Source organism: Cyanidioschyzon merolae, chromosome 13 (genome assembly GCF_000091205.1).
Source record: "Cyanidioschyzon merolae strain 10D DNA, chromosome 13, complete genome".
NCBI lineage: Eukaryota > Rhodophyta > Bangiophyceae > Cyanidiales > Cyanidiaceae > Cyanidioschyzon > Cyanidioschyzon merolae.
In genome coordinates, this window is record NC_010139.1 from 320,633 (window position 1) to 339,566 (window position 18,934).

The following is an 18,934-nucleotide window of genomic DNA, read 5'->3' on the forward strand; positions in this document are numbered from 1 at the left end:
GGAGAAGCATGGGTTGCGCTGATAGTTTGGTACGTGGTATTCCGTGAAGATGGCGGGAATTCAGAGCTCATGGTTACAAACGTCCGACTTGTACCAACTACCGCAGTCAGGAGCCGCGTCGCCAGGTCCAAGACATAAACGCGATCGGACACGCACCAGGATTCGCGTGTTCTTCGATCATCTTTTGCATTGTGTTGCAGTAGCGTGAGTTTGCAACATGCGTCCTGTTTCGGGTCTAAGTAACGAGACGGTTCGCTTCCACGGAAACGCGGGTGACGCAAGCCGTGCGTTTTTCTGTGCGCACGTAGAGATCACACCTCAGCCAGATGAGCATTGCCGGGAAAGTCTGGCAGAAAAATTCACCCGATCCCTGAAACTGAGCCTGGTGGCGCTTTGCAAGCGTGCATGCGAAGCACCCGCCTTGTGTTGCTGTACATCGAGCAAGGTCGCCATGTGCCGTGGCAATGCACAGGCCTATTTCGGCCGCACTGGTGGTTGCTGGATCCGCATGTCGTATCTCTGGACCCATGAATGTGTGGATGCAGCGAATGCACCTCGATGAGCGAGGAATCCATGGCAAGAGCCATGAGGCAGTGTCGCGCCCCCTGCCCAGATGACGAGGAGCGCAGGGCACTAGCGCCAGCTGGGCACGCTCTATCCCTCTGGGACGCGCTTCTGCGCAGCTTTGAACCAAGCTGTACGGATACTATTCATGAAGAATCATCGCGCGTTTCGTTTTCTGGTGAAACGGTCGGCGGCAGGGCGCCAACGTGGCCGTACGGCACCGGTGGCCAACGCGGCGGATCGTAGCCAGAGCCTCCAAGCGGGTTACAGCGTAGGATGCGCCACATCGCCAGCAAAATACCCCGCACAACACCAAACTCTTCTAATGACTGTACAGCGTAGTCACTACAGCTTGGTACGAAACGGCAAGCAGGTCCTAGGACAGGTGAAATACAGCGCTTGTACAGCCGCAGACCGCCTACGAGTGTTTTGCGAACGGGCGCCAAGGCATCACGTTGCCGACTCGAGAGATTCACTCGTTGCTGAAAAGGTTGTTTTGCCCTTCGGAGAGCTGCAAACCGGTTATGACGCTCTATTTGCGTCGTAGCCCCAGGTGACAAAAACATGCTTCTCGAGAACAGCATGTCCAGACTAGATTCTAGAGGGTTACGGCTTCGCGTCCTCAAGGCGCAGTGCATCACACCACCATGAACCTCTTTATATTCTGAAATTGGCGCCTCTAGGCTACTCAACGGCGGCATGGGCTATGGCGTTATTGGCGCTCGCTCCGGTGGTATGCTGTGGACTTTGGGTGTCTGCGACTCGGGTTCGATTCCCGATGCTGCCCTTTTGATCTACCCTTACTTGGACCACGCATCCGTCCTTGAGCACCCCACACCCCATATGTTTTTGGTGCAAGTTTTCTCGGTTTTATTCGAATACCCCCGGGAACGCGAGCAGTTCGCGGCGTGCAAGCACACCGGGGCTTCGCGGACGCCCTACCGTTGAACCGCAAGCCTGTCGCCAGTTCCGCAGTCGCAACCCGGCGCTCTGCAGCAAGTCGGGCGCGCTTCCGCTGCCTACGCGTCACGCAAGTCGGTGTAGTCTCTCCAGGTTCAGCGACGCGAGGCCTCCGGTCAAGGATGGATGCACGTACGTACGCACGCTCGCACGTGCGCACGAAGCGAGAGAAAGGAAACGCGTACCAGCCGCGTTCGCTCGAAAGACTGCTCCAGTGCAAGTCCCTCGTAGACCTATAACCTGAAACTGGTGCGGCAACGAACTGCGAGCGCTCTCATAAAAGGCACGTGCAAAGCATTTACCAGATACATGGAGCGGCTCAGTGTGAGCCCAGGCGTGCCAAGGAAACCCCAAACCCACTAGAATCACGATGACTTGCGCAGTTGCCGAGCAAGATTTGTGCACTCGAACTTCATCCAGACGCTCGAGTAGTGCGCTCCAGACACCACTGCAAGAGTGCCAATAGGCACCGATGTTTGCGTCAGCACCGCTGTGTGCTCGCCTTCGAGGCTCAGTAGCAAGCATTCGCTGGGCGCGTTGCCAGTACCGCCCTGCTTGAGTCTATGAAAGCGCAGCGTTCGTGCTAGGCAACAAGCGCCCTACCTGCAACACCTCCGTGTTGTACGAACCGCACTGAGGGCATTTGTTATAAAGGAAATGGAACTCGACGAGACTGCGTGCGCTGCAATCATTACAGAAAATACGCGCTGGGATGCCGCGATACTCGGGTGGCATCGGCTCGTCACGCAAGCGCGCCGCAAAGTACGCAGACATGTCTGCAAGCGACTTTTTGCAGAGCGGACATCGATAGTCCGCAGCAGCGTAGCGGCGATAGCAGCTTGCGTGCATCAGGTGCCCACAACGCAAAAACTTAATCGGATTCGTAGATGTAAAGAGGTACTCGCCGCACACGGGGCAGTCCGATTCGAGACTGTGCTCCATACAGCGATGACTCTTCGCACTGGCCGTGGACATGCACGCATTGCACTTCATACAATGGAAATAGTCAATACCAAGACCTTTGCCGACGCGGCAGACATTACAGTAGCCACAATGATAGATATCCCGATTGGGCGCATCGTCGTAGAGCTTGCAAATGAGACAAACGTAGTGCGCGAAACGTTCCCCACAGGAACTGCATACCTCCGCAGGCGCCTGCTCCGTCAGGCACCGCATACAGAGAATTCGTTCCACTGCGTAGCGGTCCATGACGTGGTCATTCACTTCATCGTGACAAAGTCGACACGTGTAGTAGACCTGGCAGCAGGGCGCAAGCAGTCGACATGCCCGCGCATAGTGTCGACAACCGAGCTGGCCCGGCGAGGAGTCCGTCTTGCTACCCGGCCGGTACATGCGGCAGATGCCGCGGCCCTGTGGATCCGTTGACGCACGGGGACTGCTGTTGTTGTTGTTGTTGGTGGTGTTGGTGTTCTTGATCAGCGCTTCCGCATCACCCCAGGTGCAGCTACGTGCACTGGACGATGAGGATGCGGCATGTTCCGCAGGCGGCTGCAGCTTTCGACGACGCCACTGCGAGATCATGACGTTCTGCATCAACATGGTGCGTTCTCGCTCGGACAGCGTCTCATCCCGGGCAATAGATCGAATCGCTCGCTCGACATCTCCCATGGCGCGGCGAATGTAGCCTTCAGCGGCAGCCTCGTATTTTGCGGAATCCATGTCGCGTCCATGCGCTGGGGTTGCAACAATACTCGCGTTCCCTCCCGGCCCCGTTGCATCAGCTTGCCGCGTCCCGCCGACAAGTTCATCGAAACCTTTGAACCACGTCCGCAACCACTGTGCGAACATGGTCGAGCGCGTAATTGTCAGAATATGCTGCATCATGTTGGCGCTCTCGTGTCGACTGAGAACGCGCACCAGCCAGGGCAACAGCTCCTGCATCCGCGATGCCGGTATCTGGCCAAAAACCTGGCCAACAATCTGCGTCTGCTCATCTGCTGAGAACTTTTCCGCCAGAATTGGCCAAAGAACGACCTCCTCTCGTTCGAGATGATGCATGAGGTCAACCCGCAGCGCACGAACAATGCCGCGCAGTTTCCGTATGAGCGAGCGTGTCTCCGCAGCAGTTCCGGCGCACTGAATATCCAACAGCGTTTGCAACAAGCGCCGAAAGAGCTCCTGTTCACAATGGTGGTCCGTTTCGTACTCCTCAACGATGCCGTGCACGCGCTCCGCGAGAGCGGGTAACACCACCCGATCCTCCGCATTGGAGTGATCTCTGACCATGCGCTCGAGAAAGGCAAAACGCTCCCGCAGCGTCGTTAAATGTCGCGGATTCAGGGATTCTGGGTCTAGTTTGAGCGCCGCGTCCGCAAGTGCCTGCAGATCAACTCGAATCGCTTTGTGAACCCGCATGATCTCGGCAAGTGGTCCGGAATAGAGTCCACTCTCGGACTCTATTCCGGAGTGATTGCGTATCTCTGGAACACGGCGTGCAAGCTCGTACCAGTTTCTACCATCCAAAACACCCATGTGCACGGATTTCGCCACGGACTCGATGAGTCGTGCAAACTCCTGCCGAGACATCGAGCGGAGAAGATTTCTAACCAAGGTCTCCTGTTCGGCGATCGAGAGTGACCCCAGGAGCCACGGCATCATGACGCGAAGGGCGTCTTCCGGGATTTTCCGTCGAACCTCGCGCACGAGACGATCCTGCTCGAGAACCGGGTAGTGTCCTTCCAGACGCGGCAGCAGGCGTGATTCCTCACTCGCCATATGTCGAAGTAGATGCCCACAGAGACTGCGAACGCGGGAGCGCAGTTTCGACATAAGCGGCGGACGCTGCTCCGCCGACGCAGCGCAGAGCTTCTCCACATCGCAGAGAAGCTCGTAGAATATGGAATCTTCTGTATGATGATCTCCGTGAATAAATTCAGCGAATTCTCGGTCTCCTTTGCGTAACTCTGGTAAAAAAACTGCGTCCTCACTCTGGGAATGTGCTGCATGCATCAGACGGAGAAAGCGCACCTGTTTGGCGAACGAACGAAGTTGCAACTCATCTGACGGGTCGACGTCGTCGATGGCCTGCTGCAAGTCTTCCAGCGCATGCCGAAACGCCATATGAATATGACGAATTTCCATCAGTGGTCGTAGTTGCGATTCCGCAGCCTCGGTGAGACCAGGAACGTGTTCGCTCAGCTCTTGAAACTCCTCCGGCGACATATCCTGGGCAACGTGGCCCGCTACGCTTGCAAACTGCTCAACAGATGCATACTGCTTCAGCAGCACGAGAAAGTAACTGCGCTCTGCCGTGGATGTAAGCTCCCGCAGTGATTTGAGCACCAATCGCGTCTGCGTCTCTTCAGGCATGGCAAAGATGATCTTGACCAGCAGCTGGCCCTGCTCGTCGGGCGTCAGGCATGAACTATCCCAGATATAGGGTGTCATTGCCTCTTCCTCTGCGTCGAGGTGGAGAAACACAGCGTCCCGAAGTTGTTCCCACTCGGCTCGCGACGGCCAAGTATCCGCGGCTTTCAAGTGTCGCTCGAGAGCCTCCATTTTTTCGTGTAACTCCATAAAAACTGCTGAATTGTGGCACGCTGCACCCTCGTTTTGCTCCAGGATGCGGCAACCCTTTCGAACGAGCACTGGAAGAAGTACGTCGTCTTCGGACGAGCAGTGGTGTCTCAGAATGTGACGCAGCGACTCGAGTTGCGCAGCAAGTTCCTCGCGTTCGTGCTCAATCACCGAACCGCCCGGTGGAACACTCTCGAGGAGTTCCAAAAGCTGCTCCAGGTCGTGCCGGATCGCTCGGTGAAAGTGAAACAAGTGCAGCAGTGGAGGCGCCTTGAATTGGGCACTACCGTTTTGACGGCTGCGTTTCGGTGGCAAGCCGTCACCCGAAGACCCGCCAGCTGCAACTTTTGCGTCTGAATGTGGCCTCCGTTTCGAGGGCATCGCTCAGCTTGCCTTGGTGGAGCCCGGTTCCACTCCAGTCAGTTCGGCAGTGCTGGGCAGGGCTCAAAGCGCGTCTTGTGTTAGTGCTGCACTCGCCTCTGGTGACGCACGTCGCGAATACGTGGGAGCTACGTTCCCGACACTGCGGCCTGGAAGACCCAGAAATGAACGGATTCGCACGGCTGCGAGACACGATCTCGCTGTCGCCTGTTGTTAGGTTCCGGTTGGACGCTGAGCAGTGAATACTGGAACACACAGGTGCCAGCACGCCTTTTTTGCTTTCTTTCGTTTTCCTGGTAGGTATTCAACGAAAGGATGCGTCCTGGAGCATGGAGAAATGTTGTGCACAGACGGAATACTGCCACTGCTGGTATAGGGAACGGCGAGCTTTGTTGTGTGCAAGTCATTCTTTCTGGTGTCAGCAGGTGGATGAAGCACCCTTCTCGTAGTCTTTACTCGGAACCTTGTGTAACTAGAGAGAAATTCTCAGACTCTATCTACAAGACTGGCTCCTTTTCAAGCCGTTCCACTCTGTACGCTCTGTGGGATAGACGATCGAAGAATCCAGAGGGCAAGAAGTTTCTCTGCCGTTGCGAGCTGCGGTAATGAATGGACGAGGATAGACACAGAAGGAAGCGCTCCGCTATGCGAGGACTTGTTCCGCTAAATACAACACACTCTCGATTTCGTAGTGAAACGCCTACGCTTTGTGCTGGAGCGATAGGTGTCCGTCTCACTTTATGAGACGTTATAGGGGAAAAATAGCAGACTTCTATAAGAGTACCCTGATAGGGGTAGATGGCTGTTTGTGGGGAACAAACAGGCGAGCGTAACGGCAACATCAGCCCTGTCGGCAACTCAATGACATGGTCGCCTGCGAACCGCCAAAAGGTCACGATCATTCAGCACCTCATGCTGCGGTGAAGACCGTTGCAACCTCTTCCCATATTCTTCTATTCTCTTCTGAGGCAACATCGCATTCCATTCCTCAAAAGCGGTCAAGAAGCATGCAGTTGAGACTGGGGTTGCGCTGTTTATCGTGCAAGCGCGCGCTCTCTCTGGATGAATCCAGTCGATGGCGTCTCTTCCGTTGTCAATGTCTTTTTGAACGCGCACTTGTCTAGGAACGAATCGCCCGCATCCGTGAAGCCGAGGCTCTACGAAAAGTCGCCCTCTACCGTTACCAGCCTTGAACTGCAGCGATTTTTCTCTGCTCGAGCGCAGGTTGGGGCGGAAATTCGCGCGTCCTTCCGTGGCGTGCTCGCTAAGGAGAAGGTGACGAAGACATCCCCGATAAATCGTAGGTCCCGGAATCGCATACGCACGATTCAGTGCCATCGTCTACCCCGTGCGTCTCAGTCCTAGAGCGAAAACGGATATACAGTACAATGACTACACCAACGTCGCCCTGTCAAGTGAAGGAGCAACGCGAGGAAACCACCAGACAAGAAATAGGGTGAGCTCCCCGAGGAGAGGGCGAGAAGCGGCAGAAAGGAGCAACTACCGAAGCAGAAGGATCCGTCAGCAACGGTTTTCAAGGTCTCCCTACGAAAACTTGTTCACGGGGATGAGCTTCCAAAAAGTGGGATGCAGGACGTCATGAACGGTCGCCTAGATTCCCTCGCCTCGACGCACCTTGGCAGGTAACTTTGCGTAAGATGTTTCAAGTCAGTTTGTCAGCTGTTAACATTGCTCCAGAATTTTCCGACCAAATATTTCTGATGCAGCATAAATGATACTCGAGACAGACTATGTATTGCGCCCTGAGCGTCGGATCAGAGACTTGTGTGCAAATGCTTCCCAGAATATCTCGACGAGTTGCCGCGTTACTCCGCGATCAGAGCATCCACAGCGTACGTACCGAAAACTATCAAACCAATCTCCTCGGAAACCGTACACGGGTCCGTGTCGAGCGCTCCATGAGGAGCACCCTTTGGATATTGTACCTTCACTGTTCTGGTCCAGAAAAGTAGAGCCTGATGAATGTTATGCTTCGTAGGTCGTGAGAGGTACATGACCAGCTCGCGGCCAGTTTGTAAGAAATGACGCAACGAGATCGACGCTCGCTGCTCATCCTCCCAAGGCCATGGTGTTTTCCTCGATTATGGACCAACAGACATCGCGTCCAAGTGATATCTGAAACGTGATGCATGCCTTGCTTGCAGTTTACACTTCGAACTCTTCGTGAACAGGGCCGTCCAGCGCAAATCACACTGGCTCCCGGAATCTGGTCAAAGTCGCCGCCTAAAGCATCTGTTCGATGTAGTCCCCGTATCGTCAGATCCAGGTTCATGATATGACGATAGGCTGAATGGTTTACTGTTCGACGTGGTCCCCCTAGTGAGCTGCGGCTGATCTCTGCGGACAGTAACGAGGCAGTCGAAAATTTTCACGAAAAGCATTCGCGATGCTCGTTCAAGGACTCTCGTTTACTGGGAGGATACGAAAAGGTTTACCGGTACAGCAGACATCGACGGTTCAGCAGTCTATGCGTACTTCGTGAAACGAGAACCTGGGCGGAGAAACGAGACTTCGTCTCTAGCTTTCAAGGTAGAAGAAGGGAAAGACTTGTTAGTGAGCGTGGGTTTCGGGTTGAAGAACATCATAGCCGCCGCTGTCCCTGTAACCACAGGGGATATAGCCAAGGACCTCAAAAGGAAAACACAGGCAACTGGTCATCTATTCGGGGGATCGGTATTATCGAGACTCGGGCATGGCAGACGCCAGGGCCCATCTCGGCGATCTGAGAACTGTATCCAGCAGATGCGAATGTTTTGTACGCTTCATCCAGAGAGCGTACACAGACGCCGAAATAGCTCATGCGGACGGTCTTTGGCAAGCGTATATGAGACTGCACTCGGGTAGCTAACGATCTGCGTTCGACGGAGGCAAGAAGCGTGCATTTGCCAATCTGCTGGATGCATTGGAAAATTGGAACGAGCGCAAAGTCGTGTCGTTTGCCACTGATGGTAACCTATCCCAGTGGACGTGCTGAGGTGCGCGAATGCTGCACGCCGCTTCCTTCGACGAGGGCGTACATGGAATGCAGGCATCGATCCTGCACGAATACCGTCGATTAGGTCAGGTCGAAATGAACGAATCACGAGCATGTGCGCATGCTGAAACCAGCAGAGAAGAGGAGCGTGAAACACAGACCAGAGCATGAGATGGTATACGGCACCCAGACGGAACGTAAGATGATGAAGTAATCGAATGGAAGAGGCTTGCAGTAGTATGATCCCAATGGCTCATATGCCAGCAGGCGCTGTCGGCTTCGACATTTGAACGCCTCGATCAACATCCGGATATGTGTACTGGTTCTGGCCCGTCCACTGACTCTGTGTCAAATGAAGTGTCGATGTGATACTTTCGTATCCTGAATGGGCATTGTGCTGAAACGCATAAGACGTGCGATGAAATCAAGACTAGGAGAGAGGGGCATCGGATTCTCGCCCCAACCAAAGCCGCTGGAATGGTGCAGTTCTGGAATCCAACGAGCCTGAAGCGTCGCATATGTGCACCGGCAACTGTTGTCTTCGGTTCTGGTGAACAATAATGGTGTTGGGGTATTTGCTATCATTGAGTACACTGCCGAAATTGGTGTACAATGGTTGCAAACCAAGTTCATGAACACTTGTAGATGCGTTTTAGTCGGTTGGCGGGCGTCAAATCATCGAGCTCAAGTCGATTTGCCAGTGACCGGAATAGACCGCGCCCGTACCCCGACCCGGTGCAGAGCGTATGAACTTAGGTAGCCGCAACCGCAGCTGCACCTACCCCAGTCGCGGAGCGCTGTCGGAGACGTTTAGAGCACAGACGCTATCAAGCTTGCAGCCACATTCAGTACAAGAAGCGCGCCGCTTGTCGACACCGGGCCCACGTTCGACTGCGGCATATGCAATACAAGTTGTACTTCACGCTGATCGCACGCCCAACCGGGGGGAACTGTGGCGCCTCACGACCAGTGACGCACACCAGGATATCGAGAGGTGTACGTGTGTAGCCTCTTCTCTGGTCTATGCGGTAACGCGGGACTATATATGGATATTGCGCCAGCGGCTTTGAGTTGCATTGCGGCATGGAATGCAGTGCGCGTTGGTGTCACCCCATGCTCACGGTAAGCCTGGAGCAGAGAGCACTCGGCTTGTAACCTCTGCAACACGAAACACTGTTTCTTCGATGGTCCTACGCGAATCCGAGCAACGCCCTGGTTCGCTTTCTGAACGCCAGCTGTGGCTCGCTGTCGCGGTTGTACCGCGGTCGGAGCGTATCCGTTTACGCATGAGCGCATGAGCCTGCGCATGCAGCGTTCTGCTCGGCCAGCAGTTCCATATGCAATTCCAAAGCGCATCCTTTTTGTATTTGCCGGGCGCATGGCATGCCTTTCGGCCGGTGTGGCACGGACGTGGTGAGCTCCCGGGTAGGACGCATCAAACCTGCGAAATGACAACGTATTTGCATCTTTCTATGCAAGCGCACCTCATCCGGCACGACCGCCGCAGCACCTGCCACGGATCATGGCAACTTGTCCGGTGTACTGCAATCTCTATTCAACTGGCATTCGGCGGCTTCAACGGTAACGCATGTGAAGCATGCCCAACTATCTGCCGCATCACACCTTTGAGGCAAGACCGTTGTCGCGTTTTATCACCGATACCACGCATGCAAAGCGTATAAGGTCCGGTGTGTGCTCAGGAGGCTGGCGCTTCGCCCAGAGTCCCTTTCCCGTAGCCCCGGACGCGGTTCGTCTTCCGTGTCGAGCCAGGTACGAGCTCAGCGCAGGCTCCCCGATACTCGTAGAACTCCCTCAGAATAACGCAGGCAGATTCCGCATCAATTTGTCGTTCGATGCGTCTGCGAGAGCGGATAGCGTTCGCCTCGAGAACGGCTCGCGCCTCTTGTGTGGAGAAGCACTCGTCCCACAAGTACACAGGGAGCACAGTTGCCTTTGCCAGTTTCTCCGCAAAAACCCTTGTCTCTCGACTCTGATCACTTTCGAGGCCATCACTATGAAGAGGTAGTCCAACGACAATCTGATCGACGGCTTCTTGCAGCGCCAGGTCCAGCACGTCTTCAATGAGTCGGTCAGGCACCGTGGATTTCCTACCTTGACCACGATTTCTATTGCCCTCTATTTTCACCTTATTTTGAGGTCCAGTGGCTACTCGGTGCGCATTCGGTAAACATCCGAGTGGCCGTGGCGCAAAGCCCACCGAAACCGCTACTCCGACCCGCCGGAAGCCATAGTCGATGCCTAACGAGCGACGGCCTATTTGGGCAATGTTCTCAGCAGAGAGAAGTATGGCCCCTGGAATAAAACAAAAGCAATAGGACATCCGACGTGGCATAGACTGAAGCATACTGGAGCAGCAGCTGCAGCTGCTCCTGTCCGTGTGAACAAGCACTGCCTGTAAGCGAATCTGGGAACACTGCTTAGACCACTTGGGGACGCAAGTTGCGGTACCTGGCCCGGGCAAGGCACCAGGCGTGCGCGATGTCCCATTTGTTAGTTATATACTATGAAGTGCAGATATTGAATTGTTATACGTCAATCATACTAAACTATCCATAAAAGACTCGAATTACGAAGCCGGTTGGCTGATCCTCAGTTCGTCGAGAACAGGACGTGTGCGTCACGTCCGCAACGACTCTATACAAAACACTGTTAGCTTTGGTTTAGCGGATACGATCTGTTGTCGTCCAGTGATCGGGATGTGGGCAAGTACCAGTGTATGACCTATATCCAAGTTCAATGAAAACCGATCGGGTCCAATTATCGATTTCGGGCGTGCAGCCGAAAGTTTTGGACTCTTCCCACGATCATCAACACTACCATTTGTACGCTTTCTCGGCAGAAGATTCCGTTTTCTGTCGCTTTTGTTCGGATTTTAAGGTACTGGTCTCTGTCTTCTCTCCAGCTCCCTTGGCTGTAGTCGAAGGATGTTGATTGCAGCGTCAAGATCCCTAGGTCGCAGCATTCTGCAGCTGTCGAAGAAATCCATAGACAGACGGTCGGCGCGATCGACGCTTCGCTGCACTTTTTTCATCTTCTTTGTACGTCCCTGAGGGGTGCATCCACCGCAGCCGTGACAATTGACCATCGCCAGGTGTTTCCATAAGCCTACGAAACCGAACGCGCTGGGCGCTGCCCTGTGTCGCGTCGAGATTTGCTTCATCGCTCCATCCACGCCCTTGGCGGATCCGGAAGGCTCGCCTCAATATCCTCCTTTGCTTCCGCTTCCGATGCCGTAACCTTAAACCACGGGCTTTATCTGGGCGATCCCTCGGAGAAGAAGCCGTGCTCGGCGCATGCAAGCGAGCGCTATCCCACTCGGTGGTGACTCCATGGCGCGCAACGCCATCCATGATGGAATGAGCATCTGCAGGAAAATCCAGGCTGGAAAAGCCGCCGACAAGTCTCAGGTCGCCTACACTCCTTTGCGGCAAACCGGTGACGGTCGCTCCGCTGAAAGCGAGCCGGCGTGATGCCTGAGGCCCCAGCCGCCTCCCTGCAGAAGCAGACGATACACGAGCCTCTGGAAGCATACCCCGTGTGCGGGATCATGCTGATGTCCATGCGGATTCGTCGATGGCCCGAAAGCGAGGAGGAATTGTGTTTCGGGCAGAATCGTTTATTTGACGTCAGCTGCTCAGTGGATATGCGGGATGAGCTCGCGATCCATTCGTCAAGAGACGACGTGGCGTTATTGGCTCGTAAATCCGGACGCGCCCACGAGTTTGCTTGCAACTGGATGATCGAAGCATCGGAGCGCGCTCCATTGGAGGAAAACGAGGGGATTGGAGGCTTCTCCACATGCACTGATGAATTAGCATCGGTTACGCTACGAGCCGTTGTTCGAGGCCGTCGCGAATGCTCTCCGTTCCGCAAGCGTAGCGAATTCTCGCGGCAAAGCGTCGCCCGAGCTACCCCCAGACATACAACTGAGCACCCGAAAAGGACGGATGAAATCAAAAGTGCACATTGCTGCACTTCGAATCTCGATGCTGGCATCTAAAAATCGCTCCGAAAAATCGAAAAGCAGGAATAGAGCAGGTACTGAAACGTTGCATTTTCATCTGGTACTCGTGCAGTCGATACACACGCGATATTCACGATGCGCTCCACGCCAGGATTCGACGCCACATCAGCGAGCGCGTCTTCGGCTTGTGGAACACGCACACAATGAACATTCAACGAAGGTCTCGTCCACGGTTTCCGACACCAGTCGCGCATTCCAATGAAATCTGCCCCGACTCGTCGACCTCAGTCCAGAGCCGGACCGCTGCATCCGGTGCAAAACCAAATGCCCGCAATAGGCTCGCTGCCCCCGCAGCGTCACGACACCAGACGACTCTCGCTCAAGCAACACGCTCCTGAGGCACGGGTCGTCCACTTTTCCACAGAAAACGTGAGCAGGCACCTGCGTGATCGCCAGCGTTCGCGCATCCGCAGAAATCCACCTGAATCCATCGATCACCTACTGAACGAAAGTATCGTAGCGCTTCTCTTCAAGTTCAACATGATCCTACGACGCCTGCAAAGCCAAACTGCTTATCCCGACACGCACCAGCAATCGAGCTGCAGAGGCACCCCATGAGACGCCCCAGGTCTTGATCGTGGCAGGCTACACCAAAACCTTGCGCCTGCATCGAGGTGTGTTTCTGTACTGCGTCGCGCCGTCGCTGCGTCGCCAACGGTCGACGCCGCCGGCGATGCTGCCGCTGCTGCGCCTGCGGCTGCTGATAAAGCTACTACTGCTTACCATCTCTTTCTGTTGTTGCTCGTGCCAAGCATACTACTTCGGGTGTGTCGTCAACGACAACGGCTGCATTCTAGGCCAGTTTCGAGTTTCCGAGCGTCAGGTTCCGTATAGCGCTTGGATTCTGCCTCGGCGTCGACGCGGGGCGTTGCCGCGAATCTCTCCCCAACGCGGCGTCAGTGCTTCCAGGCGGGTGTGCAGACGAACAGTGCGAAATCATGTGCGGTATTTTCGCTATTATCGGGAATACGACGCGTTCGGAACAGGAGCTTGCTCAATTGACCTGCAAATGTACTGAGAAACTCCGACACCGAGGTCCCGACGAGTTCACCACAGAGGTCTACGGTGGCGGTTGGGCTGCCTTTGGCTTTGCGCGGCTGGCCATAAACGATCCAGCGCACGGACACCAACCGATGCGCAATGACCTCTCCACAGTTTTTGCGATAACAAATGGTGAAATCTACAATCACGAAGAAATTCGACGTGACGCTTTGGGAAACCGCCCACTACACTCACACTCTGACTGTGAAGTCATTATCCCGCTGTACGAGAAGTTGCTGGGGGAGAACGCCGAACAAGCGACCTCGCGAACTGGTCCGGCGCTGGTTGAGCGGCTCTTGCTTCCTGCCAAGACCCTCTATGATATGCTTCGTGGCGTCTTCGCCAGTGTCTTGGTGGACCTCGAACGTGGCGTTTACGTTGCGGCACGCGACCCGGTTGGGGTTCGCGGAATGTTCGTAGGCGCCTCTGCAGATGGCGCGGTATGGATTGCCTCCGAGGCAAAGGCTCTCGTTGAGCACTGCGATCGTGTGGAAGCATTCAAGCCGGGAACGCTGATTGTTGGCGTTCGAGGTCAGGAGCGTGCCACCGCTTTCACGTTTGAGCCGTGGTATGTGCCGCGCTTCCTCGCGGATGACTCGTGGACGCCAACTGCGCCAGCGAATCTGCAGCTACTCCATGATGCTTTTGTGGTGGCTGTTCGACGTCGCTTAATGGCGGACGTTCCTGTTGGGGTCTTCATCAGCGGCGGCCTGGATTCGAGTCTCGTTGCTGCGGTTGCGAAGCGCTATTTGGCTCCGGACTATGTTTTCCACTCTTTTGCATGCGGTCTGGCGGGCTCACCTGATTTGGCGGCTGCTCGCCGGGTTGCAGAGTTCTTGAAGACAGAGCACCATGAGCTCATCTTCACGGTGGAAGAGGGAATCGCCGCTCTGGATCGGGTCATATATCACTTGGAAACGTACGATGTGACGACAGTGCGAGCATCAACGCCGATGTACCTGCTCTCCAAGCTCGTCAAGCAGTACGTGAAAGTGATTCTGAGTGGTGAGGGTGCCGATGAAGTGCTCGGTGGATACCTGTACTTCCATAACGCGCCCTCTGCGGCCGAATTCCAACGCGAGACTGTGCGCAGACTGCGTCTGCTTTACACCGCCGACGTACTTCGAGGCGACCGCAGTACAGCGGCGCATTGTCTAGAGCTTCGAGTTCCATTCCTGGATCGCGATTATCTCGATGTGGCAATGACAATCGATCCGCAAGAGAAAATGTGCGTTCCAGGAAAGAGAATGGAAAAATGGATCATGAGAGCCGCCTTCGATGAACATCTTGGTCCGGCACGAACGCGCTACCTTCCGGACGATATTCTTTGGCGACAGAAGGAGCAATTCAGTGATGGTGTCGGTTACAATTGGATAGACGGCCTTAAGGCGTTCTGCGAGAGCCACGTTTCCGATGACGAGCTCCACAATGCAGCAGCGCGCTTCACATACGATCCACCGACAACAAAAGAAGCGTACTACTATCGAATGATTTTCGAGAAACATTACGGTTCGTATCCATCAGCGCAAAGCCTGCGCTCATGCGTCCACAAATGGATTCCGCTTTGGTCGGAATCGACGGATCCAAGCGGCCGTGCTCAACGAGTACATCTCGCGAACGCTCGCCAGGAAAACCACTTGAAAGCGCCACAGAAACAGGAGCGAGCGAACTGAGCGAGAACGATGGAGTGCTGCCTGCTGCCACCGTTCACAGCAGTTGGCGCTCGATCGGTGAAACCGCAGGACAACGAGCTGCCTACGTTGTGGACGCTCAGCGATCTCGAACTCGTCGTGAGATGCTGCGGGAAGGCGCTCCTTGACGAGAGGCATCTGGCATGATGTCCTAATATCTGTCGTTGATACATGGGGCATCAACTTTACGAAAAAGAATCGGTTCTAAACAAGATCTGGGATACATGCAGCGCCGGGCGCGGAGCAACAATCTCTCTAGGCAAGGTTTGGCTACTGGTCTACATCGCGCCAGCACCGATACATGCGCTCGTCATTGCGTACAGTGCATACTATCGCGGAAAAGAGATACGACCAGGCCTGATAGCTGGCGTTCTCAACGATTCCGAGGCGTGTCGAGCGGTCCACGTATTGAAGAGGAGAGGATGCGGGTTCAGGAAGGCAGCGGCCGCGTGGGCTTACCGCTATCAGCGTCTTCAAGGGTGAAACGCAGAAACCCGAACCCGCAAGCGGTCCCCGCGGAACTATTTCAGAGCGCACCATATATTCCCCCACGATAATCTCTCATCGAATACTTGGAATGCATCAGGGATGCGGTGCTGTTCCGGGGGGCGGAAAGCGCATCCTCCGCGAGGCCTCGCGACCAACCTATCGCGTGGTGTAATGGTTGCGCAGAAACTCTGCTAGCCTCGAAGCAGCTCGGAAACGATGCGAAATCGCATTCTTCTCGCCTTCACTCATTTCAGCATACGTTTTCTCGTGTCCATCGGGTTGAAATATGGGATCCCAACCAAAGTTACGTTTCCCGCGAGGCACCACAATTCGCCCCAGCGTCTGGCCGGTGAACAGGTGCGGCTCCGCGTCGGCGTCTACGGCGAGCGCAAAGATACACTGCGCTGTTGCACGTTTATCGTCCCAGGCAGCGAGCAACTTTTCCATGCCTTCCGGCCCCAGGTTACGCAAAAAGTACTTGACGTACGGACCAGGGAGTCCACCGAACGCGTGGTAACACAACTGCGTGTCTTCGACGAGGGCGGGTCCCTGGATCGCACGTGCAGCGTATCGACACTTTTCGCGCGCAATATCCTCGGCTTCACCTTGAATCTCAGGAAGGTCGATGTGTCGCGCCTCGATCGTCACTTCCATACCGACGAGGTCACGCAGAATCGCCCGCAGTTCAGCGAGTTTCTTCTCGTTACTGGTAACGAACGTCAGCGGCTTGTGTTGCGATAACCCCGTCAACATAGCGGTCCGCGTAGACACTGCTCTAAAGCGACCTCGACTATGGCAACAGCAGTACCGTCCAGCGGAAACGTGTCGATGTCTACACCCGAGTACCGATAGCCCGACGGAAAAGCACACCAGGTGTCGCTGTCGCTGCATGGTAGCGTTCGGAGAGGCGACGCGTAGGCGCGCTTCCCGCTCGCCGCAGCGTCCGATGCATCGACAATGCGTCGAGGCATACCTGATCCGTTTCAACGATTACGTACTGTAGCATCATCAACTGGGACGTTGCTTGATGTTTTCTGACATTCCGTCCACGTTTGTGGTCGTGCATGTCATGGTGCGGGTGCTAAGGTCACGAATTGACTCCCTCGAATAGAGATCGCGTAATCTTTTGGAGTATGGAAGGCGAGGTGTGGCGACGCTGCGGACGCGAAATCCTGATTCTCTTTATCATTGTTATCATCTAGAGAGGCTCTCGGTGCGTCCAGAAATCCCTAGTGAGATCGATGGATCTCGTATCGTATGATTCGATGGTGACACCTCGACAGGATCCTGAGTCGTTTCACAAGACTTGCCCGAAAAGGTTATCGGCGCGTCCGAAAAATGCCCATCAGACTGAGCTTGTACGAGCCAGTCAAGTGCCGAGCAAACAGAAACGAACCGGCAGCCAGCGACTCGATACCAATTTCGTTCCAGCTTCACGGTGAACATTGAACGGGGGCAAACGTCTCCGTATTTTCGAACGTTGATCCGCATGATGGAAGGTCGCACGACCCGGACGTGTCCGGCGCGCTCGTGCCTCACGCCTCCCTCAGTTACCGGGTGATGTGGCGACACCTGAGCGACTCATCTGCAACGATGTTTTTGTTTTTAGATGAGAAAGCGGTAGGCTGCATGCTAGGCGTTGCCCTGGTTGCAGTACGCTCCTAGCAGATCGCTTCGCGCTACCGCAAGCAGTGCGTCTCTCTCCGCAGCTTGCTGGCTCCCAGTATCATAAAGAGTCCCGATTCCGTATTGAATAAAAGACACTTCGAGCCAACGTCTTCTCAGTCGTATGCCAATCCCGTTCTATGCTCGTGCTGCACCCGCACCAGCTGTACAGGGTTTATTCAGGGGACAGCAAGGCAGGTACTCGCTGCGCGATAGAACGCACGAAACGACCAGTACAACCTATATCACATATAGGTTATGGAACTTGAGCGTATGGCACAGCATGATGGACAATTCCATGAACCCTACTATCCATTCCGTGTCTGGGTTCCGTGGTCAATGGAAACATTTCGTCAAACAAGAAAATCAGACTGATATCTCGTACAATGAAGTACCTCAGTGGCGCGCGCTGCTTCGTTTCAGACTTGGCAGGCAGGTTCTGCACACGGACGCTCATTGGCTCGATTTCGCGCCCACTGCGGACAGAAAGACTGGTGTGGACCTTGCGGAGCGTGGAGGCGTCTTCCGGTCAACTGTCGTCTCTTGGTTGGTCTCTGTGAGCCGCTGTGCACTTAGGAGGCTCTGGTCCGACGCAACAATCTTCAAGGGTAAAGGCCAACTACGGATGCAACCGCGGCTTCCAAGGCCTGCTCGGGCCGTTTTAGACACTTTTGCCAAGTGCGACTTCGCAGACTGGCTCTGCTTGCAACAACACTGGTCTGAACAGAGCACCACCGACAGAGGGCTTGTAGTGCGCTGGCTGGTCGCCGTGGGCGTACTGCTCGCCAGCGTCTTGGTAGTGCTCTACAATAGTCGCCGGCGGCGGCGTCGACTTCCACTGGTCGTACTCTTGTCGTGTCCAAGCGCTGAAACCGTCGCGAGCGGTGCTGGGAAAACGACACTCTTTTGGCGGCTTTGGAAAGGGCAACTGCCACGTTACGCGCCAGTGCCGTCGCAGCAGCCGAACGAGGCAGTGGTAACGCTGGACGACGGTGTGCGCTTTCTTCTGGTCGACCTGCCGAGTGATGCACGGGCGCGGGGAACCTGGGGACGGTTCACTTCGTTGGACAAGTTGAACGCTGCCGCCGTCGTCGTCGTTTACGTCGTGGACGCGAAAACTGACTCTTTGACCCGAGAAGCGGAATATCTCTTTAGAGATATCGACGTGCGGGCGCTCCTCCAACGTGGCACCACCTGCGTCGTTCTTGCGAACAAAGCGGACCTCCGCACAGCCATGCCAGCCAAGGTGTTTCTAGCACGATGGATGCGGGAAGTAGAACGACTGGGGCATTCGAGGACGAATTCGCTGACCCCAGTGCTGGTCGATGAGTCGACCATCGCGCAGATTCCATCGCTCCGACGAGAGCAGCGCCTTATGCTGGTTCATGGAAGTGCCAAAACTGGCGACTGTTTACCGAAACTGTACACTGTTATCCGAAGCGCCGTGCGTCACCGCTAGCGGCACTCGATAACGACACCTGCGGCAAATGCACCCGAGACCTCTAGCATGCGCCTGGGAGGCGTATTTGGCCACTTGTTTCGTAGAAGATGGAGACTGAAAATCTA

General features: G+C 55.1%; 7 protein-coding genes and 1 non-coding gene across 8 annotated transcripts; 3 read left to right on the plus strand and 5 right to left on the minus strand.

Annotated features, from left to right (window-relative positions):
* Positions 1-710: 710 nt before the first annotated feature.
* CYME_CMM140C (similar to alpha-hemolysin) lies at positions 711-1,265 on the minus strand (the record flags this gene model as incomplete). Its single annotated transcript, XM_005536979.1, has 1 exon — positions 711-1,265. One exon carries the CDS (start codon positions 1,263-1,265, stop codon positions 711-713), a length of 555 nt encoding a protein of 184 aa, XP_005537036.1.
* Positions 1,266-2,085: 820 nt separating this feature from the next.
* Positions 2,086-5,442, minus strand: CYME_CMM141C (similar to zinc finger protein; the record flags this gene model as incomplete). Its single annotated transcript, XM_005536980.1, has 1 exon — positions 2,086-5,442. The coding sequence occupies one exon, from the start codon at positions 5,440-5,442 to the stop codon at positions 2,086-2,088; it is 3,357 nt and encodes a 1,118-aa protein (XP_005537037.1).
* A 315-nt stretch (positions 5,443-5,757) lies between these two features.
* CYME_CMM142C (hypothetical protein) lies at positions 5,758-6,048 on the plus strand (the record flags this gene model as incomplete). The annotated part of the gene is made up of 1 exon (XM_005536981.1): positions 5,758-6,048. One exon carries the CDS (start codon positions 5,758-5,760, stop codon positions 6,046-6,048), a length of 291 nt encoding a protein of 96 aa, XP_005537038.1.
* Positions 6,049-10,133: 4,085 nt separating this feature from the next.
* Positions 10,134-10,802, minus strand: CYME_CMM143C (hypothetical protein, conserved; the record flags this gene model as incomplete). The annotated part of the gene is made up of 1 exon (XM_005536982.1): positions 10,134-10,802. The coding sequence occupies one exon, from the start codon at positions 10,800-10,802 to the stop codon at positions 10,134-10,136; it is 669 nt and encodes a 222-aa protein (XP_005537039.1).
* A 509-nt stretch (positions 10,803-11,311) lies between these two features.
* Positions 11,312-13,082, minus strand: CYME_CMM144T. The gene has a single exon (XR_002461450.1). It is a non-coding gene; the product is annotated as a hypothetical transcript (transcript).
* A 338-nt stretch (positions 13,083-13,420) lies between these two features.
* Positions 13,421-15,196, plus strand: CYME_CMM145C (asparagine synthase, glutamine-hydrolysing; the record flags this gene model as incomplete). Its single annotated transcript, XM_005536983.1, has 1 exon — positions 13,421-15,196. The coding sequence occupies one exon, from the start codon at positions 13,421-13,423 to the stop codon at positions 15,194-15,196; it is 1,776 nt and encodes a 591-aa protein (XP_005537040.1).
* Positions 15,197-15,859: 663 nt separating this feature from the next.
* Positions 15,860-16,594, minus strand: CYME_CMM146C (probable inosine triphosphatase; the record flags this gene model as incomplete). The annotated part of the gene is made up of 1 exon (XM_005536984.1): positions 15,860-16,594. The coding sequence occupies one exon, from the start codon at positions 16,592-16,594 to the stop codon at positions 15,860-15,862; it is 735 nt and encodes a 244-aa protein (XP_005537041.1).
* Positions 16,595-17,993: 1,399 nt separating this feature from the next.
* CYME_CMM147C (similar to signal recognition particle receptor beta subunit) lies at positions 17,994-18,827 on the plus strand (the record flags this gene model as incomplete). Its single annotated transcript, XM_005536985.1, has 1 exon — positions 17,994-18,827. One exon carries the CDS (start codon positions 17,994-17,996, stop codon positions 18,825-18,827), a length of 834 nt encoding a protein of 277 aa, XP_005537042.1.
* Between the last annotated feature and the right edge of the window lie 107 nt (positions 18,828-18,934).